Consider the following 17585-nt stretch of genomic DNA (forward strand, 5'->3'; position numbering starts at 1 on the left):
AAGAGTTGCAAGTTGTTGCCAAATGTCAATCATATAAGTATAAAAATTATGAATGGATCTTTCACCTTGTCCTGCCAAAAGAGACATCTTGCAGCAGACGGTATTCATGAGCATCATCCTGTTCGGTGTAGAAACCTTGAAGATGTGTCCAGAGAGAATTGGCAGAAGTGTAATTGACAAATTGTAACCGAATGGTCGGTGTAACTGATTGATTTAGAAGGGTGAGCTTTGTTCGTAGATGCCTGTAGTTTTGTCAGAGGAGGCGCAGAAGATCCATTGACATGTCTCCAAAGACCTCTGCTCAAGAGGTGAAACTTGAGGGTGAACGCCCATACACCATAGTTTGGTTCCCTCAAGTTTGATGCCAATCGATTTAGGGATTAAAAGAGGCGTGTTTTTGTGCCTGACAAAAATCATTTAGTATCAAAATTACTTCAAAGGAGAACAACTGTTCGGCAAAAATGTCATATCCGAGAGTTTCCGTCACAAAGTTGTACCGGCTCAGCCAAGTCGAGTTTGACGACCTCACACGCCCTCAAGGTGATGGGTAATTTGTCTCTTTGTTGCAATTGCACTTAAATTGTTCCATAATGTGCCCGTATGAGAATGCCAAGGGGGAATTCAGAGCTTGCAAGTATAACGAAATTACCGACGTGGAAGCAGTTGCAGATGAGTACAAATGAACCCCTTGTCATAGCATACGCGGTCAGGAAACGGCATTTAATTTTTTTTTTAAATGAATTATAAAATAAGAAGTGATTGCTTATCATGCGTGGTCTTCTGGCGTGCCGGTCTGTTCAAAGGATTCTCCTTTCTCAATCTTAAATAATGAAATTACCAATGCGCATGTAGCTGCAGCTGAGTACAAATGAATCCTTGTCATCATCAGTTTTGAAAATTCTAAAGCTAAGAATTTTAAACAAGATTATTAATAATTGGTTAGCTAGTCCTAATACACCAAACACTTTTTCTTTCTTATCAATGACTTTCTTGGCTCTCACATTGCAGGCGGGTCTGCTTTTATGGCAAAAGGAAATACCTGTCTGCTTTTTATTCTATGTTTTTTTTACCCTAGGTTTTTAGTAAATTATGATATGATCATAATAAGGACCGTTAAACTGGTATTTAAACAATTTGGAAATAAAAAAAATAATTTCAGCGTTAATTCAACATTCTCCAATTTGAACGATAAACTTTGTAGGCTGTTTCGATTTACCTTGTTTTAATCAATACCTTGTCAGGTTTGTAAACAGGAAGAGCAACTATCAAAACTATGCTTTAGTTGGAATTACGACTCATATATACAATTGTACACAGTCACACGGCTCATAACGAGCCCTCATCATCAAGTTTGAAAATTTTAAAGGCAAGGAATCCAAGCAAAGATCAATAATTGGTTTCCAAGCCCCCACCATTTTGTTCTCTTATTATTCAATTTTTGGGTTCCCACATCACATGGCGTGTTTTGTGGCCTTTGTACGCACTCAACGTTTCCTATTGATCTTTATTATTGACTTGTTGACTTAATAGACTTCAACCTTGCGAAGTGGCTGATACTCATCCTCTCAATTTCGCCTGCAAACCGCAACTTGATGTGGGGGCGGAGTGGGGTTTATCGTAATTATTCGGAGTGTGGATATATGTAAGTCCCCCATTTCTTAAGTAATGCAGGAGAACTAAGGAGTTCTCTGCAACTACTCATAAAAACATGGTGGTGGTCGGAGACGTGATTGTGACCAAGATCATCGAGAAGTTGGTGGAGGTCGGGCTCGATTATGCAGCAGATCGGTATTTTGCTCGGGATGCTAGGATGAGAGTTGAGCTTGGAAGGCTCAACGATGCTCTTCCTCGTATCCAAGCTGTTGTGGAGATGGCAGAGAGCGGGCAGCAAGAAATTACTGGAGCACTCAAGAAATGGTTGTGGCAGCTCAAAGATGCTGTTTACGAGGCTGACGACGTTCTTGATGAGCTTGATTACCTTAAGCTACAGAAACAAGTCCAGGAGAAATCCTCAGGCAGCAAAGAACATGCTCATAGTGGTAAGTCATGGCTTTTTAAATGTCAAAAAAAAAAAAAATTCGCCTTCTTGTTATCAGTTTTTTATTTCACAACTGAAGGTTAGCAATCAGATGCTAAAAAATAATTGATTGTTTTTCGAATTTAATCAATAAAATAAAATGAACTTCTCTACCAATTGCGCTAGCAGGCAGGGGTAAAGTGCGTGATTTTCTCTCCGACTCCAAACGGAAAGTTGTAAAAGTTGGTAAAAGAGCCTTCAAATCTGATCCCACCCTCGAGAAACTGAGGGGGTCTGTGAAAAGGCTAGATGAAGTCGCAACGGGCGTGGGAAATTTCATCTCTACACTACAAGAATCCAAACAACTGCATCAACAACATCGAGCTCAGAGCATGGCTTATCGTGAAACTGGACCAGCTCTAACTGAGAGAAAAGTGTTTGGACGAGATGAAGAGAGGGAGGAACTGTTAGCGTGGTTGAGAAAGCCTGTCGCAGAAGAGGATGAGGGTAGTACCAATGTATCTCTTTTCTCCATTATTGGCCATGGAGGAGTGGGCAAAAGCACCCTCGCACAACTCGTCTATAATGACGAGAATGTAACTAATTCCTTTGATCACAAAATCTGGGCATGTATCTCCACTCCTTTCAATGCCAAAAAGGTCATGGCAGATTTGATAGAATACGCTACAGAAAGTAGACCTGAAGTCAGGGGACTTGGCGCTCTGCAAGAAGCTCTTAAGAAACTGGTATCGTCTGGGAAATTTCTCCTTGTCTTGGATGACGCATGGAATGATGACAATCGTTCTGAGTGGGATAAATTGTTTGCTCCTTTGAGGAGTGGCCATAAAGGAAGCAAAATCTTGTTAACTACTAGAATTGTGACAGTTGCAAAAATGGCTGCATCGGCTTTGGGGGGGTCAATAAATGAGCCAATGATATTGAAACATTTAGATGATGACAACTTCCTATCACTTTTCAACCAATATGCATTTGCTGGTGTAGACTCTTGTGATTATAGGAAGCTGGAATCCATTAGCAAGAAAATAGCAAGAAGGCTTGGGGGCTTACCATTGGCTGCAAAGACGATTGGAGCGCTATTGAATTCTAAGTTGGATGATAATCATTGGACCAGAGTTTTGCAAGCAAACAATATATCCGATCAAGCACAGCAGAGGGATGGTGTGATGGCGGTTTTGATGCTAAGCTATCATCATTTACCAATGCACTTAAGACCATGTTTTGCTTATTGCAGCATCTTTCCTCAAGATTATAGGTTCAAGAAAGATGATCTAGTCTTCATGTGGATGGCTCTTGGCCTCATTCAAAAATCTTCCCAATATCCAAACGAGACACTGGAGGACACTGGAAGGGGCTACTTGGATGATTTAGTGAAACTATCATTTCTCGAACAACCTCAAGACAGAACTTTCTACAACATGCATGATCTTTTGCATGATCTAGCACGTAAAGTATCTCATGATGAATGCTTTAGATTTGTTGGAGACATGTCAATTGACCAGATCCCGAATACAGTACGTCATCTGTATTTTGAAACCGACAAACTTGACCTTCTTAAAGATGTAGGCAAATGGAAGAATCTTCGCACACTTGTGTTAGTCTTCAGAGGATATGTTAATGAGCATGCTAAGGCTTTTGAAGAAGCGTTTAAATTACTGGAAAGCATTCGGGTGCTGCGCCTAGATGTTAAGCGCATGAAGGTATTGCCGGATGCAGTTGGTAACATGAGGCATATTAGATATTTGTCGACTAGTCATGTTATTTCTCGGTTACCAAGTTCATTCTGTACGCTTTACCACCTGCAGGTCCTTAACTTTTTTTGGCCGCGTATTAGATATTCTACTGGTCCTGTTCTTGGCTTGAATAATCTCATTAGTTTGAGACACCTGATACCATGTCAAGTTTACTATGAAAAAATCGAGGGGTTAGGGACATTAACTTCACTTCAACGTTTTTCGTTCGCTGCTGGAGTTTATAAATTGAGCGAATTGAAGGAGATGAGAGATTTGCGGGGACTGAAGATCGGTGGCCTTGAGAGTCACAAACATCACAAGGAAGTCAGTACGATCGAGTTGCATCGTAAAAGGAACCTCCTCAAGTTAGAGATGGTTTGGTCTGATGATAGTGATGTGGCGGATGAGTATGAACAGATGCTTGATCGCCTGCAACCACATGATAGCCTCAGGGAACTAACAATCAAGGGATACCAAGGTGCCAGGTCTCCATGTTGGATGGAACCAGAATTATTAAAAAATCTGGAGTACATAAAACTTAAATTTAGCAGGGCATGGAAGCACCTTCCTTCCCTCGGGAAGCTCCCATACCTCACGCATTTGACATTGAGGGGGCTGCCAGCTCTTCAGCAAATTAATTGCGAAGGTGGCTTTCAACAAATGAAGCATTTAGATATATCTGACTGTGAGCAATGGGAAGAGTGGTGTGGATTAGAAGCAGAGGCAGTACCCTGGTGTCCTCTCCTCAAAGAACTTGTTATTAAGAATTGTCGCAAACTGAAGGCGCTGCCCCCTCTGCCCCTCGGTCTCCGAAAATTGGAGTTGGAAGTTGTGGGATTGTCTGATTCTCCAGCGTTCTGGGTGGGCAGCAACTGCGGTGGTAGCGGCTGCGGTACTGGCTTTCTTACATGCACGTCCTCTCCCTCCCTCTCTGAATTGAGAATTAGATGGTGTGGAGAGCTGACATCCGTGGCTGGCTTGTTCCGACATCATCTTACATCTCTCAGGGTTTTGGAGATTGATTATTGCCCTAAGCTGAGGCTTGTTGATCGTGGTGGACCGGACGGTCTCACTCCTGCGTTATTAATGCAAGGTTCCCTCACTTCTCTTTCAATCCTTCTATTAGGTGGAGCTAACCACATAACCGCCTTTCCCTCCGAAGTGGAGTATAGAAGATTTACTTCACTGAGGGAGTTGGAACTGGCAGGGTGTGGTGAGCTGGCATCAATTGGGCGTCTAAAGGCTCTTCCCCACCTCTACTGGCTAAGTATCCGCGAGTGTCCCAAGCTTGTGCAAGCAGCTGCAACACCAGCATCAATAATCAAACGGAAAGAGGAGCAGGGGTTCACATCTACTGTTGAACATCTTGAAATCGATGACCCGTTCCTGCTCCACATAGAGCCATTGAGAAAACTCACATCTGTCAGGCGGCTAGCAATAGAAGATTGTAGTCATCTGGAGGCTGCTCTTGCGGAGTCATGGTTGTTGCAGAATTCAACTTCACTGCGACGTCTCGAGCTGCGGGGTAAAGCAAAGTGCTTGCCTTCTAGCCTCCGAACTCTCTCTTCCCTCGAGTATTTGGAACTTGTTGGAGTTTATGAGCTTCAATCACTGCCACAACTTCCTTTGTCCCTGCGAACGCTGATGATCAGGGGCTGCAACGAGGCACTGAAGGAGCGATGCCGGGAGAATGAAGGTGCTGATTGGCCCAACATCCAACACATTCCTGTCATCATAATTGATTAGCGATTCGGTACAAGATTGTAGTTATCTGGAGGCTGCTCCCACAGAGTCATGGCTGTTTCAGAACAAAACTTTCCTGCGAGAACTCCAGCTGGATAATATTGCTATGCTGTTGCCTTGTAGCCTCCAAACTCCCTCTTCCCTCAAGTGTGTACAACTTATGGGAGCTTATAAGCTTCAGTCATTGCCACAGCTGCCTTCGTCTCTGCAAAAGCTGTGGATCTCAAACTGCAACAAGTTGTTGAAGGAGCGGTGCCGGGAGAACGAAGGTGCTGATTGGTCCCATATTCAACACATCTCTGACTTTAAAATCAGCTTAGATGATGATTCCGATGAAGATTTTTGATGATAAGGACGCAATCTCTCATTTTGGTTTTTAATGTGAGTTGACCAAACTATCAACCATCCCAATTCTTGAGGCATTCATTTCTGTTTCTTTTCTGCTGCTCATTTTGGTTTTCAATGTGAGATTAATGCAGTATTTACTCCTTGAGATTGTGTCAGGTTTTTTTTATGTTAATGAGAGTTTGATCTGTTTTATTATGACCATAGGAAAATCATAATAATGTGACCCATTGATTCCTCATGTGAGTTAGTAGCTTCAAGTAAAACATTGTTGATGGTTGAGGATTCTTTCATAAAAAGTTGATAATTTATCTCTGAAATTCGCTTACCTAGTTTAGTAGATCTCAGTTAAACAGGTTGGTATCCATTCTCTGTATTATGTTTGGCATGTGTTATGACCATTGATGCATGAAGAGCTAAAAATATTTATTGGTTTTCTTCTTCTTATCTCTTTTGAAGAAAGTATATATTGTTGGATGCTTTGTTCATGAAAAGGCAATTTTGCCTTTGTGAATAGTCCCACATTGAAAAATGAGATGAATAGTATAGGGTATATAATGGTTCTCTCCTTATTGGGCTTTGAATAGTGTTTTGGGTTTTGTGGGCTTTGCATATCTACCACACACGCACACGCACGCCACGCCACGCCTCGCCTCGCCACCACGCTCGCGCCACGCCTCACCGCACACATTTTTGCTTCTCAAGCTTTTATTTTTGCACGTTTTACACGTTCTGTAATGGCTGCATGCGGGTAACGGAAGCAAGATTTGTGCGTAACGGTCCCTTGGATTCTGCGGGGGTTACACTTCTACTCACCTATATAAGCAGGCTTGGAGCTCATTCAGAAGCACACCAACGAAGAGAAGAACTTCTAAGCTCTTTTCTTTCTCTACTCTCATTTCTCCAAGAAATTTTGGCTACATATTTATATTTCTATTTTTGGGCAACCATTTTTGTCTGAGCATAAGTTCTGTGACTCACGCCCGAGTGCAGAGGCCGGCCGATTCCGGGGGTTTTTACCGCTAGGGGAGAGGGGACAAATTGCGTCAGGACGATAGGCGGGTCCTTAATCTTCTAGGGCAGTGACATCACGACTGCTTCCGATCAGACCTGAATTTTCTAACTCTTTAATTTGTTTTTTATATTATTATATTCCTATTTTAACAGCAATCTAGAAGATTAATTAAAATTTCTTGCTGTTAATTTAAATTTAAAAAAAATTAAAAAATTAAGAAATCTAAAAAAATAAAAAAAATTACTGTTCATCGGGATTACTGTTTATCAGAATCTTCATTGTAATTACTTGTTGTATTAGTTAATTGTTCTAATTTGTTGCAACTAAATTAGTTAAAAAAAATTATTTCTTTGCTGCTTCTGTACTCAATTTCTGCATCTGTCACTTTTCATATATATATAGTAAAGAAACAAAAAATCTTTAAGTGAACCGGTTCAAGTTTTCTTGGATTAGTTGGTGTCTAAGACAAGGTTTAAGGGTTGCGTAAAGCGCTCTGTAAGAAACGAGGTACTTAATAGATCTTTGATCAACCTCTAGTACTATCCTTACCTGGCCAAACTACCCGAGTAAAACTTTAATCTTTTCACTTTTAGAGTTTTTGGTTAAGAGCAGGTTTAATTAAGTTTCTGGTCTAGTAGTATTGACAAAATCCTTTATTTGATCAGATTACATCTACCTAGACTAGTAAACTTGAATTGGACTTATGACAATTCCTGATCATTCAAAAAGTGTCAAACCTGAGAAGTTCACCGGTGTTAACTATAAACGGTGGGCTAATCAGATGAAATACTGGCTCACTACCTTTGGTCTTTTATCTGCTATTGACACTTCTGAGTCATCTACTAGTGGTTCTCAACCTTTGACTCCTGATCCTGCTCAACCTGCTCCTTCCACTTCTGGTTCTAGTGCTAGCTCCTTTTCTAGCTCTATGAAACCAGAAGAAATCAACTATCATTGTTATCATAGGATTCTTAGTGCACTTGCGGATAACCTTTATAACATATATTATGAGTTCAAAAGTGTAAAAGACCTATGGAATGCTCTTGAAGCAGAATATGGCTATGATGATGCCGGAATTCTGCGTTTCACCTCCTCCTCCTTTAATAAGTTCATGATGGTTGATGACAAGCACATTAATGAACAAATTCATGAATTCCTAGATTTCCTCCGTCATCTCCAATCAAAAGGAAACACTTTTACTGACGATTATAAAGTTTCCTGTTTGATTGATATACTTCCTCCCTCCTGGTCTAGATTTGCTGGAGATCTCCGACACAAGCAATGAGATCTAACCTTAACTGAAGCCTTCAAGGCTATTCGTATTGAAGACCAGCATAGGTAAAATTCCAACACCAAGAATGAAACAAAAGCTAAAGTAAACTTGGTAGAGGATAAGCCTAAATCTAAGAATTTCAAACCCAAAGGGAAGAAATTCAAGAAAAATCAACAATCTTTCAACAAATCTTTCAACAAATCCTCCTTCAAATTAAATCCCAATTCTTCCAGCCATAAGTCTGATGAGAAGTTCTGTTTTGTCTTTGGTAGAACCAACCACATGGCTCACAACTGTTTCTTTCGGAAGAAGGAACCGGCCAAACCTGCCCCTAAAGGAAATGGATCTAACAAAGTTAATATGATTGAAATGTAGGATCTGAAATAGATACACTAGAACACTAGAAGAGAGGTGAATAGTGTTCTTTTAAAATTATTGCAAAGTAGATTATAAATTGCAAAGAAAAATGGCAATCTCAGAAATTCACAATCACAAACACAAAGTTTTATACTGGTTCCACCAACCCGGTGTACATCCAGTCCCCAAGCAAATCCCGCTTGAGAGTTTTCACTATGATTTTGAATAAACTTACAAAATCAAACGCAAACCTGACCAATTTGCAAGTCCCTGCAAATTGCAACACCAATTGACAAGACCATGCCAATTGCCACCCAATCTCTAAACCAAGAGATCAACCCTCTCAAACCCGAGAGAAATCCTTTTTGAAGCAAGAACACAATTGATCCTATAAGCCTTGAATGTGTAGTGAAGTGCTGCAGTGGCTTAGGATTCTTTTAACTCTCTGAATATTGTCTATACAATCTCTAAGAATGATTGAAACCAAGGCAATATCAGAAACTCTCTTTTTCTAAACACTTAGCATGAAAATCTGGAAAATTAGAGAGTGAATATGCACAAAATGTTTGATCTTGCAAGTGCAAAACTTAGTGCTTGTTTTTTGATGTTTAAACCTATTTATAGCCTCTGAAATGACATAATTTTAAACCCAATTAACGTCCACAAAACGGCTATAAACAGTCACTTATTCAAAACCTGAAATCTGCATAGGGGATTTCTATTGTTAACCAACACACTAAGCATGTGTTAGTGTGTTCTAACACTATGTGTGTGCATGTGTGTGAGTGATCAAGGCTTGTACAAATTTCTAAGCAAAGAAAATATAAAATTACATTTTGACAATAAAGTATATCTTCTTCTTTGCTTCATTTTGCCTTGAACTCATCTATGTCTTGAGTATCTCTTTGAATATAATTGTTGATATAGCTCTGATACTGCAAAACAAATGTTAGCACATAATACACACAACATATAATATTTGTTATCATCAAAACAAACTAATCTTGGGGTCAAGATTCCTAACATTCTCCCCCTTTTTGATGATGACAAATATATGTTATTAAGATATAAAAATTTTAATCCCCCTGCATGAAATCATTAAATAAAATCTTTTACTCCCCCTGCATCAAAGCATTAGTAAAAAATTTAAAATTAAAATTTTCTATATAACTCCCCATTTGTCATTAGCAAAAAGAAATAAACATAATTCTAATTAAAATTTTCTTTTCCTGGGTACCTTAATAAAAATATCAAGCACATTGGTACCCTTTTATTTTATATCATTAGGATTAGCCCTTAGGAATCCAAATCCACTTGGAATTTGGTTTCCATTTGTTAACATAAGTGTAATTCTTTGAATTGCAAACTTCATAAATATAAGATGAAATATAATAATTCCTATCATGAATATTCAAATTCTTAGGAATCCATATATACTTATTTTGTTTAGCATGAATATTCTTATTATTATTCTTCAAAACATAATCATTCTTTATAAAATACTTAGGAACAAATCCAATGCCAAAATGATTGTTTGAAGATTTTTGAAATGAGAGCAAATTATTCAAATTCTCTTTACTTTTATTGAATTTACTAACATTCAAACATATATCATCATATTTTAATTTAATAGAAGAAATATCTTTATCTAAAACATTAATGCGGATTTTTAAATCATTGCATTCTGATTTTAGATAAACATTCTCATTAGTCAAAATATGATTTTCTTTAAGCAAGGATTTATTTTCCTCTTTCAATTCAATTACTTGAGAATTAGAAATAGTAGAAGAATTAAAATCAGAAATTTCTTCAAGTAATCTTTTATTTTCACCTTTAAGAAAATTATGTGAAGCCTTTAATCTCAAAAATGTTTCATATAATTCATTGAAAGCATCTAATAATTCTTCATTATTGCATACCTCATCTTCTTGTGCCATGAAGCACATGTGAGTGGATTCCTCTATTTGTTCTTTCATTTTGAATAACTCAAACCTGTGCACAAGAATAGATATTTTAGATTCTTTAACTTTATTTGTACCTTCATGAGTTACCTCAAGTGTATGCCAAATATCGTATGCAGATGTGGCCGTTGACACCCTATTGAACTCATTCTTGTCAAGTGCACAAAATAATGCATTCATTGCTTTTGAATCCAAATTTGCATTATTTCTTTGAGAAGTAGTCCATTCTGCAAAAGGAGTTGTTGGCTTCTCATATTTTGTTTCCACGACGTTCCAAAGTTCGTAGCCAATTGATTGAAGGTAAATCTTCATTCGGCACTTCCAATAGTTGTAGTTCGTGCCATCGAATAGAGGTGGTCGCTGTGTGGAATATCCCTCTTTGAATTGTGATGTATTTGTTGATGCCATCTTTCACCTTGCTCTGATACCAAATGTAGGATCTGAAATAGATACACTAGAACACTAGAAGAGAGGTGAATAGTATTCTTTTAAAATTATTGCAAAGTAGATTATAAATTGCAAAGAAAAATGGCAATCTCAGAAATTCATAATCACAAACACAAAGTTTTATACTGGTTCCACCAACCCGGTGTACATCCAGTCCCCAAGCAAATCCCGCTTGAGATTTCCACTATGATTTTGAAACCTTACAAAATCAAAAACAAACCTGACCAATTTGCAAGACCATGCAAATTGCAACACCAATTGACAAGACCATGCCAATTGCCACCCAATCTCTAAACCAAGAGATCAACCCTCTCAAACCCGAGAGAAATCCTTTTTGAAGCAAGAACACAATTGATCCTATAAGCCTTGAATGTGTAGTGAAGTGCTGCAGTGGCTTAGGATTCTTTTAACTCTCTGAATATTGTCTATACAATCTCTAAGAATGATTGAAACCAAGGCAATATCAGAAACTCTCTTTTTCTAAACACTTAGCATGAAAATCTGGAAAATTAGAGAGTGAATATGCACAAAATGTTTGATCTTGCAAGTGTAAAACTTGGTAATTGTTTTCTGATGTTTAAACCTATTTATAGCCTCTGAAATGACATAATTTTAAACCCAATTAACGTCCACAAAACAGCTATAAACAGTTATTTATTTTAAACCTGAAATCTGAAAAAACTACATTTGTAGTCGACTACAAATCATAGTAGTCGACTACACTGAGTCTAAACAGACTCTGTGAAGTCAGAAAATTGCTTAGTAGTCGACTACAAGGCATAGTAGTCGACTACACTGTAAACTCAGATTCTGGAATTTTTCTGTTTAGTATTTTGACTATAACTTTCTCATCCGATATCGGAATGAGGTGATTTAAGATTTGTTGGAAAGCTCTTGAAGAGACCTACAATTTTGATCTTTTGAGTTTTTCCAGATTCTAATTTCTAAGGGGTGTAAATAAAATGTTTTAAGACTAACTTAATATCTATAAACTCTAATGGCTAACATAGAGGATTTCTATTGTTAACCAACACACTAAGCATGTGTTAGTGTGTTCTAATACTATGTGTGTGCATGTGTGTGAGTGATCAAGGCTTGTACAAATTTCTAAGCAAAGAAAATATAAAATTACATTTTGACAATAAAGTATATCTTCTTCTTTGCTTCATTTTGCCTTGAACCCATCTATGTCTTGAGTATCTCTTTGAATATAATTATTGATATAGCTCTGATACTGCAAAACAAATGTTAGCACATAATACACACAACATATAATATTTGTTGTCATCAAAACAAACTAATCTTGGGGTCAAGATTCCTAACATGAAATGAATCCAACCTCCTTCAGGTTAGCCTCTTCATCTCATATTGTAAATTCTCTAACTTCTTCTACTGATTGATATTTGGATTCCGGAGCAAATATCCAAGTCTGTAATGACCGCTCTTGGTTTTCAAATTATCAGGAATCATGTGGAGGAAGCATAAGCTTAGCAGACGACTCCACTAAATCAATAATAGGAAGTGGACGTATAGAGCTCACCATGACTTCTGGGAAATCTCTTCATCTGCAAAGCGTTTATCATGTTCCTTCTCTCCGTCGCAATCTGATTAGTGAATTTCTTCTTCTTAGAGCTGGTTATAGGATTGTAAAAGAATCCAATAAATTTGTGATTACAAAGAGTAATGTTTTCATAGAAAAATGTTTTATCTGTAATGGCCTTTTTAAACTCAATGTAATCAATTCCAGTTCTAATGAAATTTCTGAGTCTTCTGTTATTCAAATTGTTGAGTCTTGTGATGTTTGGCATGGACGACTTGGACATGTCAATTTCCAAACCTTGCAGAGAATGAGTAAATTAAATCTCATTCCTAAATCTTCTCATGATCCCTCATCTAAGTGTGAAATCTGTGTTCAAGGGAAACACACTAAAAAACCCTTCAAGTCTATAACTAGAAACTCTGAACCCCTCGAATTAATTCATAGTGATGTGTGTGACTCTAACCGAGTTCTCACCCGAGGGGGTAGGAGATATTTTGTGACTTTTATAGACGATCACTCCAGATATTGTTACACCTATCTTCTCAAAACTAAAGATGAAGTCTTAGATAGGTTTAAGGTGTATAAAGCTGAATCTGAGAACCAACTTGACAGGAAGATCAAGATTCTAAGATCTGATCATGGAGGGAGTATACCTCAAATCATATGACTGAATATTGTCAAGAACATGGTATTATTCATGAGGTTACTGCTCCCTATATACCACAGTCTAACGGGGTAGCTGAACGAAAGAATAGAACCCTAATGGACATGGTGAACTGTATGTTACTCAGTTCAGGAGCACCTGAAAATCTTTGGGGTGAAGCTCTTCTTTCTGCTTGCTTTATTCTCAATAGAATTCTCCAGAAAAATTCTGATACAACTCCTTATGAATATTGGAAAGGGAGATCTCCTAATCTGAATTTCTTCCCGGTTTGGGGTTGCTTGGCTAAAGTAGCTATTCCCGAACCTAAGAAGAGAAAATTTGGTTCTAAGACTGTAGATTCTGCTTTTATTGGATATATACTAGATAGCAATATTAACAGATTTCTAGTTATCAAATCTGAAATCAGTGACATATCCAACAATACCATCATTGAAGCAAGAGATATAGTCTACTTTGAAAACATCTTTCCTTTCAAATCTAAAATCTCAGAAAATCCCAGATCATCCATTCCTTCTGATCTACCATCTTCCAGTTCTTCTCAACCTCTTGATATTGAACCTCATTCCTTCTGATCTACCATCTTCCAGTTCTTCTCAACCTCTTGATATTGAACCTCGAAGAAGCAAAAGACGTAGAATCGAAAAGGATTTTGGAGAAGACTTCCTTACCTTTCTTGTTGAAGGTGATCCAAGTTCATTGCAAGAAGCAATGGATTCACCTGAATCTCCTCTCTGGAAAGAAGCCATTGATAATAAAATTAAATCTATCATGGAAAACCATACTTGGATACTCACCGACTTACCTCCAGGTTGTAAACCTATTGGTTGTAAGTGGATATTCAAGAAGAAACTCAGAGCTGATGGTTCCATAGATAAATTTAAAGCTAGATTAGTAGCTAAAGGCTATACTTAACAAAAGGGCATTGATTATTTTAATACCTATTCTCCTGTAGCCCGAATCTCAACTATCCGAGTATTATTAGCCTTTGCTGCTATCCATAAGCTAATCATACATCAGATGGATGTCAAGACTGCTTTCCTGAATGGTGATTTAGATGAAGAGATCTATATGCACCAACCTGAAGGTCTCATTGCCAAGGGTCAGGAAAACAAACTCTGTAAGCTTGTTAAATCTTTGTATGGTCTTAAATAAGCTCCTAAACAATGACACCAGAAATTTGACAACGTTATTGCACAATATGGCTTCACTGTGAATGAACACGATAAATGTGTCTATTCTAAAGTGATAAACAATGACTATGTCATTCTCTGTCTCTATGTTGATGATATCCTTATCTTTGGAACAACACTTGAATTAATTTCAAAGGTTAAGGATTATCTTTCCAAAAACTTTGATATGAAAGACTTAGGTCTTGCAGACATGATACTTGGAATGAAAATCTCTAGAGACACTAGAGGAATATCTTTGAGTCTTTCCCATAGCATTGATAAAATGCTAATCAAATTCAACTTTCATAACTCTAAACCAGTTTCCACACCTTATGATTCTTCTATATCCTTGAAGAAAAATGAAGGTGAACCTGTCTCCCAGCTGAAATATTCTCAGATGATTGGATCTCTTCTTTACATATCCAACCGAATCAGACCCGATATAGCTTATGCTGTAGGGAGACTGAGTCGGTATACTAGCAACCCTAGCAAAGATCATTGGACTGCCTTAGAAAGAGTATTCAAATATCTGAAAGGCACAATTGTCTATTGCTTGACTTACACTGGTTACCCTGATGCTATAGAAGGGTATAGTGACGCCAATTAGGTCACGGATTCTAACAGTGTAAAGTCTACATCTGGATATGTATTTCTTTTTGGTGGTGCTGCTATATCCTGGAAATCATGTAAGCAAACAATAATTGCCAGGAGCACCATGGAATCTGAGCTGATTGCTCTTGTTACTACTTGCACAGAAGCCGAATGGTTAAAATATCTTATCTCTGAACTTCCTTTGGTCCCTAAACCCTCTCCTCCTATTTTCATTCACTCTGATTCTAGATCTACCATAGAGCTTCTAAAGCAAGTACATGTAAATAAAAAACATAACAGACATATTCAAATAAGATATAAGTCTGTACAACGCCTATTAGGCAAAATTATGATCTTGGACTTTGTAAAGTCTGAGAAAAATCTTGCTGACCCTTTGACTAAGGGATTATCCAGGAGTAAAGTCTGAGAAAAATCTTGCTGACCCTTTGACTAAGGGATTATCCAGGAGTGTGGTTCTGGATTCATAGATGGAGATGGGGTTAAGCCCATAAATGAGGTCACTGACAACGGCAACCCAACCCTTATTTGGAGACGTAGTCCCAATGTCGGTTCAATGTGGTAGAAACAAGCTGGACAAGTGACTCTCGTGTGGAGCATCAACCTAGATATATTTATATATCATTATGTAGCATTTGCTACTACCCCTTCTCTATGATGACGATGCTCTTATGATACAGCTGGCTAGGCTGAGTTTTACTCTTAATAAGTCCAACGCGTGTATTGTGGGGGGTATTAAATAAACAGCTATAGTACCTTTTGAGGACTTACCTACTTGACAGGAACCGTGATGGTCGCGGTTGGGGGGGGCAAGACTGACCCCTAGAAACTCTCATGAGTCGGTTTTTTGTGAGCATGACCTTTAACGCTCAACCCGCTTAGCTCAATAGATGAAAACGTATTGTGTGTGTTTTTATCAACACCTGATCCAATGGGCCTAATTCAAGGCCTAGTCCATTATGTCCCTTAGGTGGTGATGAACTAACTAAGGAAAGGTTCAAAGCCGAAAGTTACCTCTCCCGAATTCACGATACGAAAGGTTGCCCAACCTACATTTATTTTGTGATTTATTTATTGATTTATTATTTTCAGTCAATATTGCCTTTTGAGGGAGACTGTTGGATGTTTTGTTCATGAAAAAGCAATTTTGCCTTTGTGAATAGTCCCACATTGAAAAATGAGATGAATAGTATAGGGTATATAATGGTTCTCTCCTTATTGGGCTTTGAATAGTGTTTTGGGTTTTGTGGGCTTTGCATATCTACCACACATGCGCGCGCACCGCGCGCCACGCCGCACCGCACACGCACACATTTTTGCTTCTCAAGCTTTTATTTTTGCACGTTTTACTTGTTCTGTAACGGGTGCATGCGGGTAACGGAAGCAATATTTGTGCGTAATGGTCCCTTGGATTCAGCGGGGGTTACACCTCTCCTCACCTATATAAGCAGGGTTAGAGCTCATTCAAGCACACCAATGAAGAGAAGAACTTCTAAGCTCTTTTCTTTAACTACTCTCATTTCTCCAAGAAATTTCGGCTACATATTTATATTTCTATTTTTGGGCAACCGTTTTCGTCTGAGCATAAGCTCTGTGACTCACGCCCGAGTGCAGAGCCCGACCGATTCCGGGGGTTTTTACCGCTAGGGGAGAGGGGATAAATTGCGCCAGGGCGATAGGCATGTCCTTAATCTTCTAGGGCAGTGACATCACGACTGCTGCCGATCAGACCTGAATTTTTTAACTCTTTAATTTGTTTTTTATATTATTGTATTCCTATTTTAACAGCATATATTAGTATGTCTCCAGAATGATGTACATTAAACTTTTCACTCACTATCACCGCCAAACGGATTAATATGTTGCAGTCATGGTTAACAATAGCCCATCATTTTCTAGATCAAAATTCTCTCTCTTTCCTTACGTGGAAGCTAATTCTTCTGCAGGAATTGGAACAGTACAAGATCACTAGCAAGCCGCTATGTGCAGATTCTTGGCCTATTCTTAGTAGTTTGTCAGTTGAATGGTAGCTTGAGAACCAGTTGCCTAACTCTTGTACCTGCATTAAAGAATTTATTTGAAAACTTGTGCTATACTAGAGCTGCAGCAGTTGTGCAGGAAGCCATTGATTTGGCATAGAACATTTGTAATGGGTGTTGGTATGGGCTTCAGAAGAGGATGAATTGCTAAGTGAACACATGGACATGCCAGTAAATGAGATATTCTGCTTTCCTGCTTAAAAATTAGCTACAAGTCTAAAGAAACTGACTGATGATTACCTGCTTGTTTCTTTTGAGTACTGAAGGCCTCGATAGGTGTCCAAAGAGTTGCAGGCTAAGATGCTCAAACAATCTCAGTCCAAGCGTTAAGAGGGGGAAGTTTGAGAATTCGGAGGTGGATTTTATCATTAGGCTTTACAACCTGTTGGGCAACAAGTAATTAGTCTGCTGATGGGATGTTAAATGGGTGGGTATGGTCTATAAAAGGGAGGGCGATAAATGGGCGGGTAGATTTTGCCCATTTATGACCTTTAGCAATTGCTAAATAGGTGGGTTTTTGCCCGCCATTTAATAAGCGGGCGGCCTATTTGGCCATTTAACTACAATTGTGTTGTATATATAAACTTCAAGGTCTTTCGGCAAACTTTCAGGGGCTCTTTGTAAACTTTCAAGGGATATTTGCAAATTTTTTTTT

General features: G+C 38.4%; 1 protein-coding gene across 5 annotated transcripts in view; it reads left to right on the forward strand.

Annotated features, from left to right (window-relative positions):
• LOC109844631 (putative disease resistance protein RGA3) overlaps positions 1558-17585 on the forward strand; it is a 32522-nt gene continuing 16494 nt past the window's right edge. For 4 of the 5 annotated variants that reach the window (XM_020413744.1, XM_020413747.1, XM_020413746.1 and 1 more), the window contains exon 1: positions 5512-5892. Coding sequence is in view for 1 of the 5 variants with exons in the window: in XM_020413748.1 (XP_020269337.1) it covers positions 1709-2039; positions 2207-5514 (3639 nt within the window). In the remaining 4 variants the exon portion in view is untranslated. Of the gene's footprint in view, positions 2040-2206; positions 5893-16837; positions 17353-17585 lie in introns of those variants that run through there. The other variant, XM_020413748.1, reaches the window with a different exon arrangement.

The sequence above is a fragment of the Asparagus officinalis genome, chromosome 6 (assembly GCF_001876935.1).
Source record: "Asparagus officinalis chromosome 6, Aspof.V1, whole genome shotgun sequence".
Taxonomy (NCBI): domain Eukaryota; kingdom Viridiplantae; phylum Streptophyta; class Magnoliopsida; order Asparagales; family Asparagaceae; genus Asparagus; species Asparagus officinalis.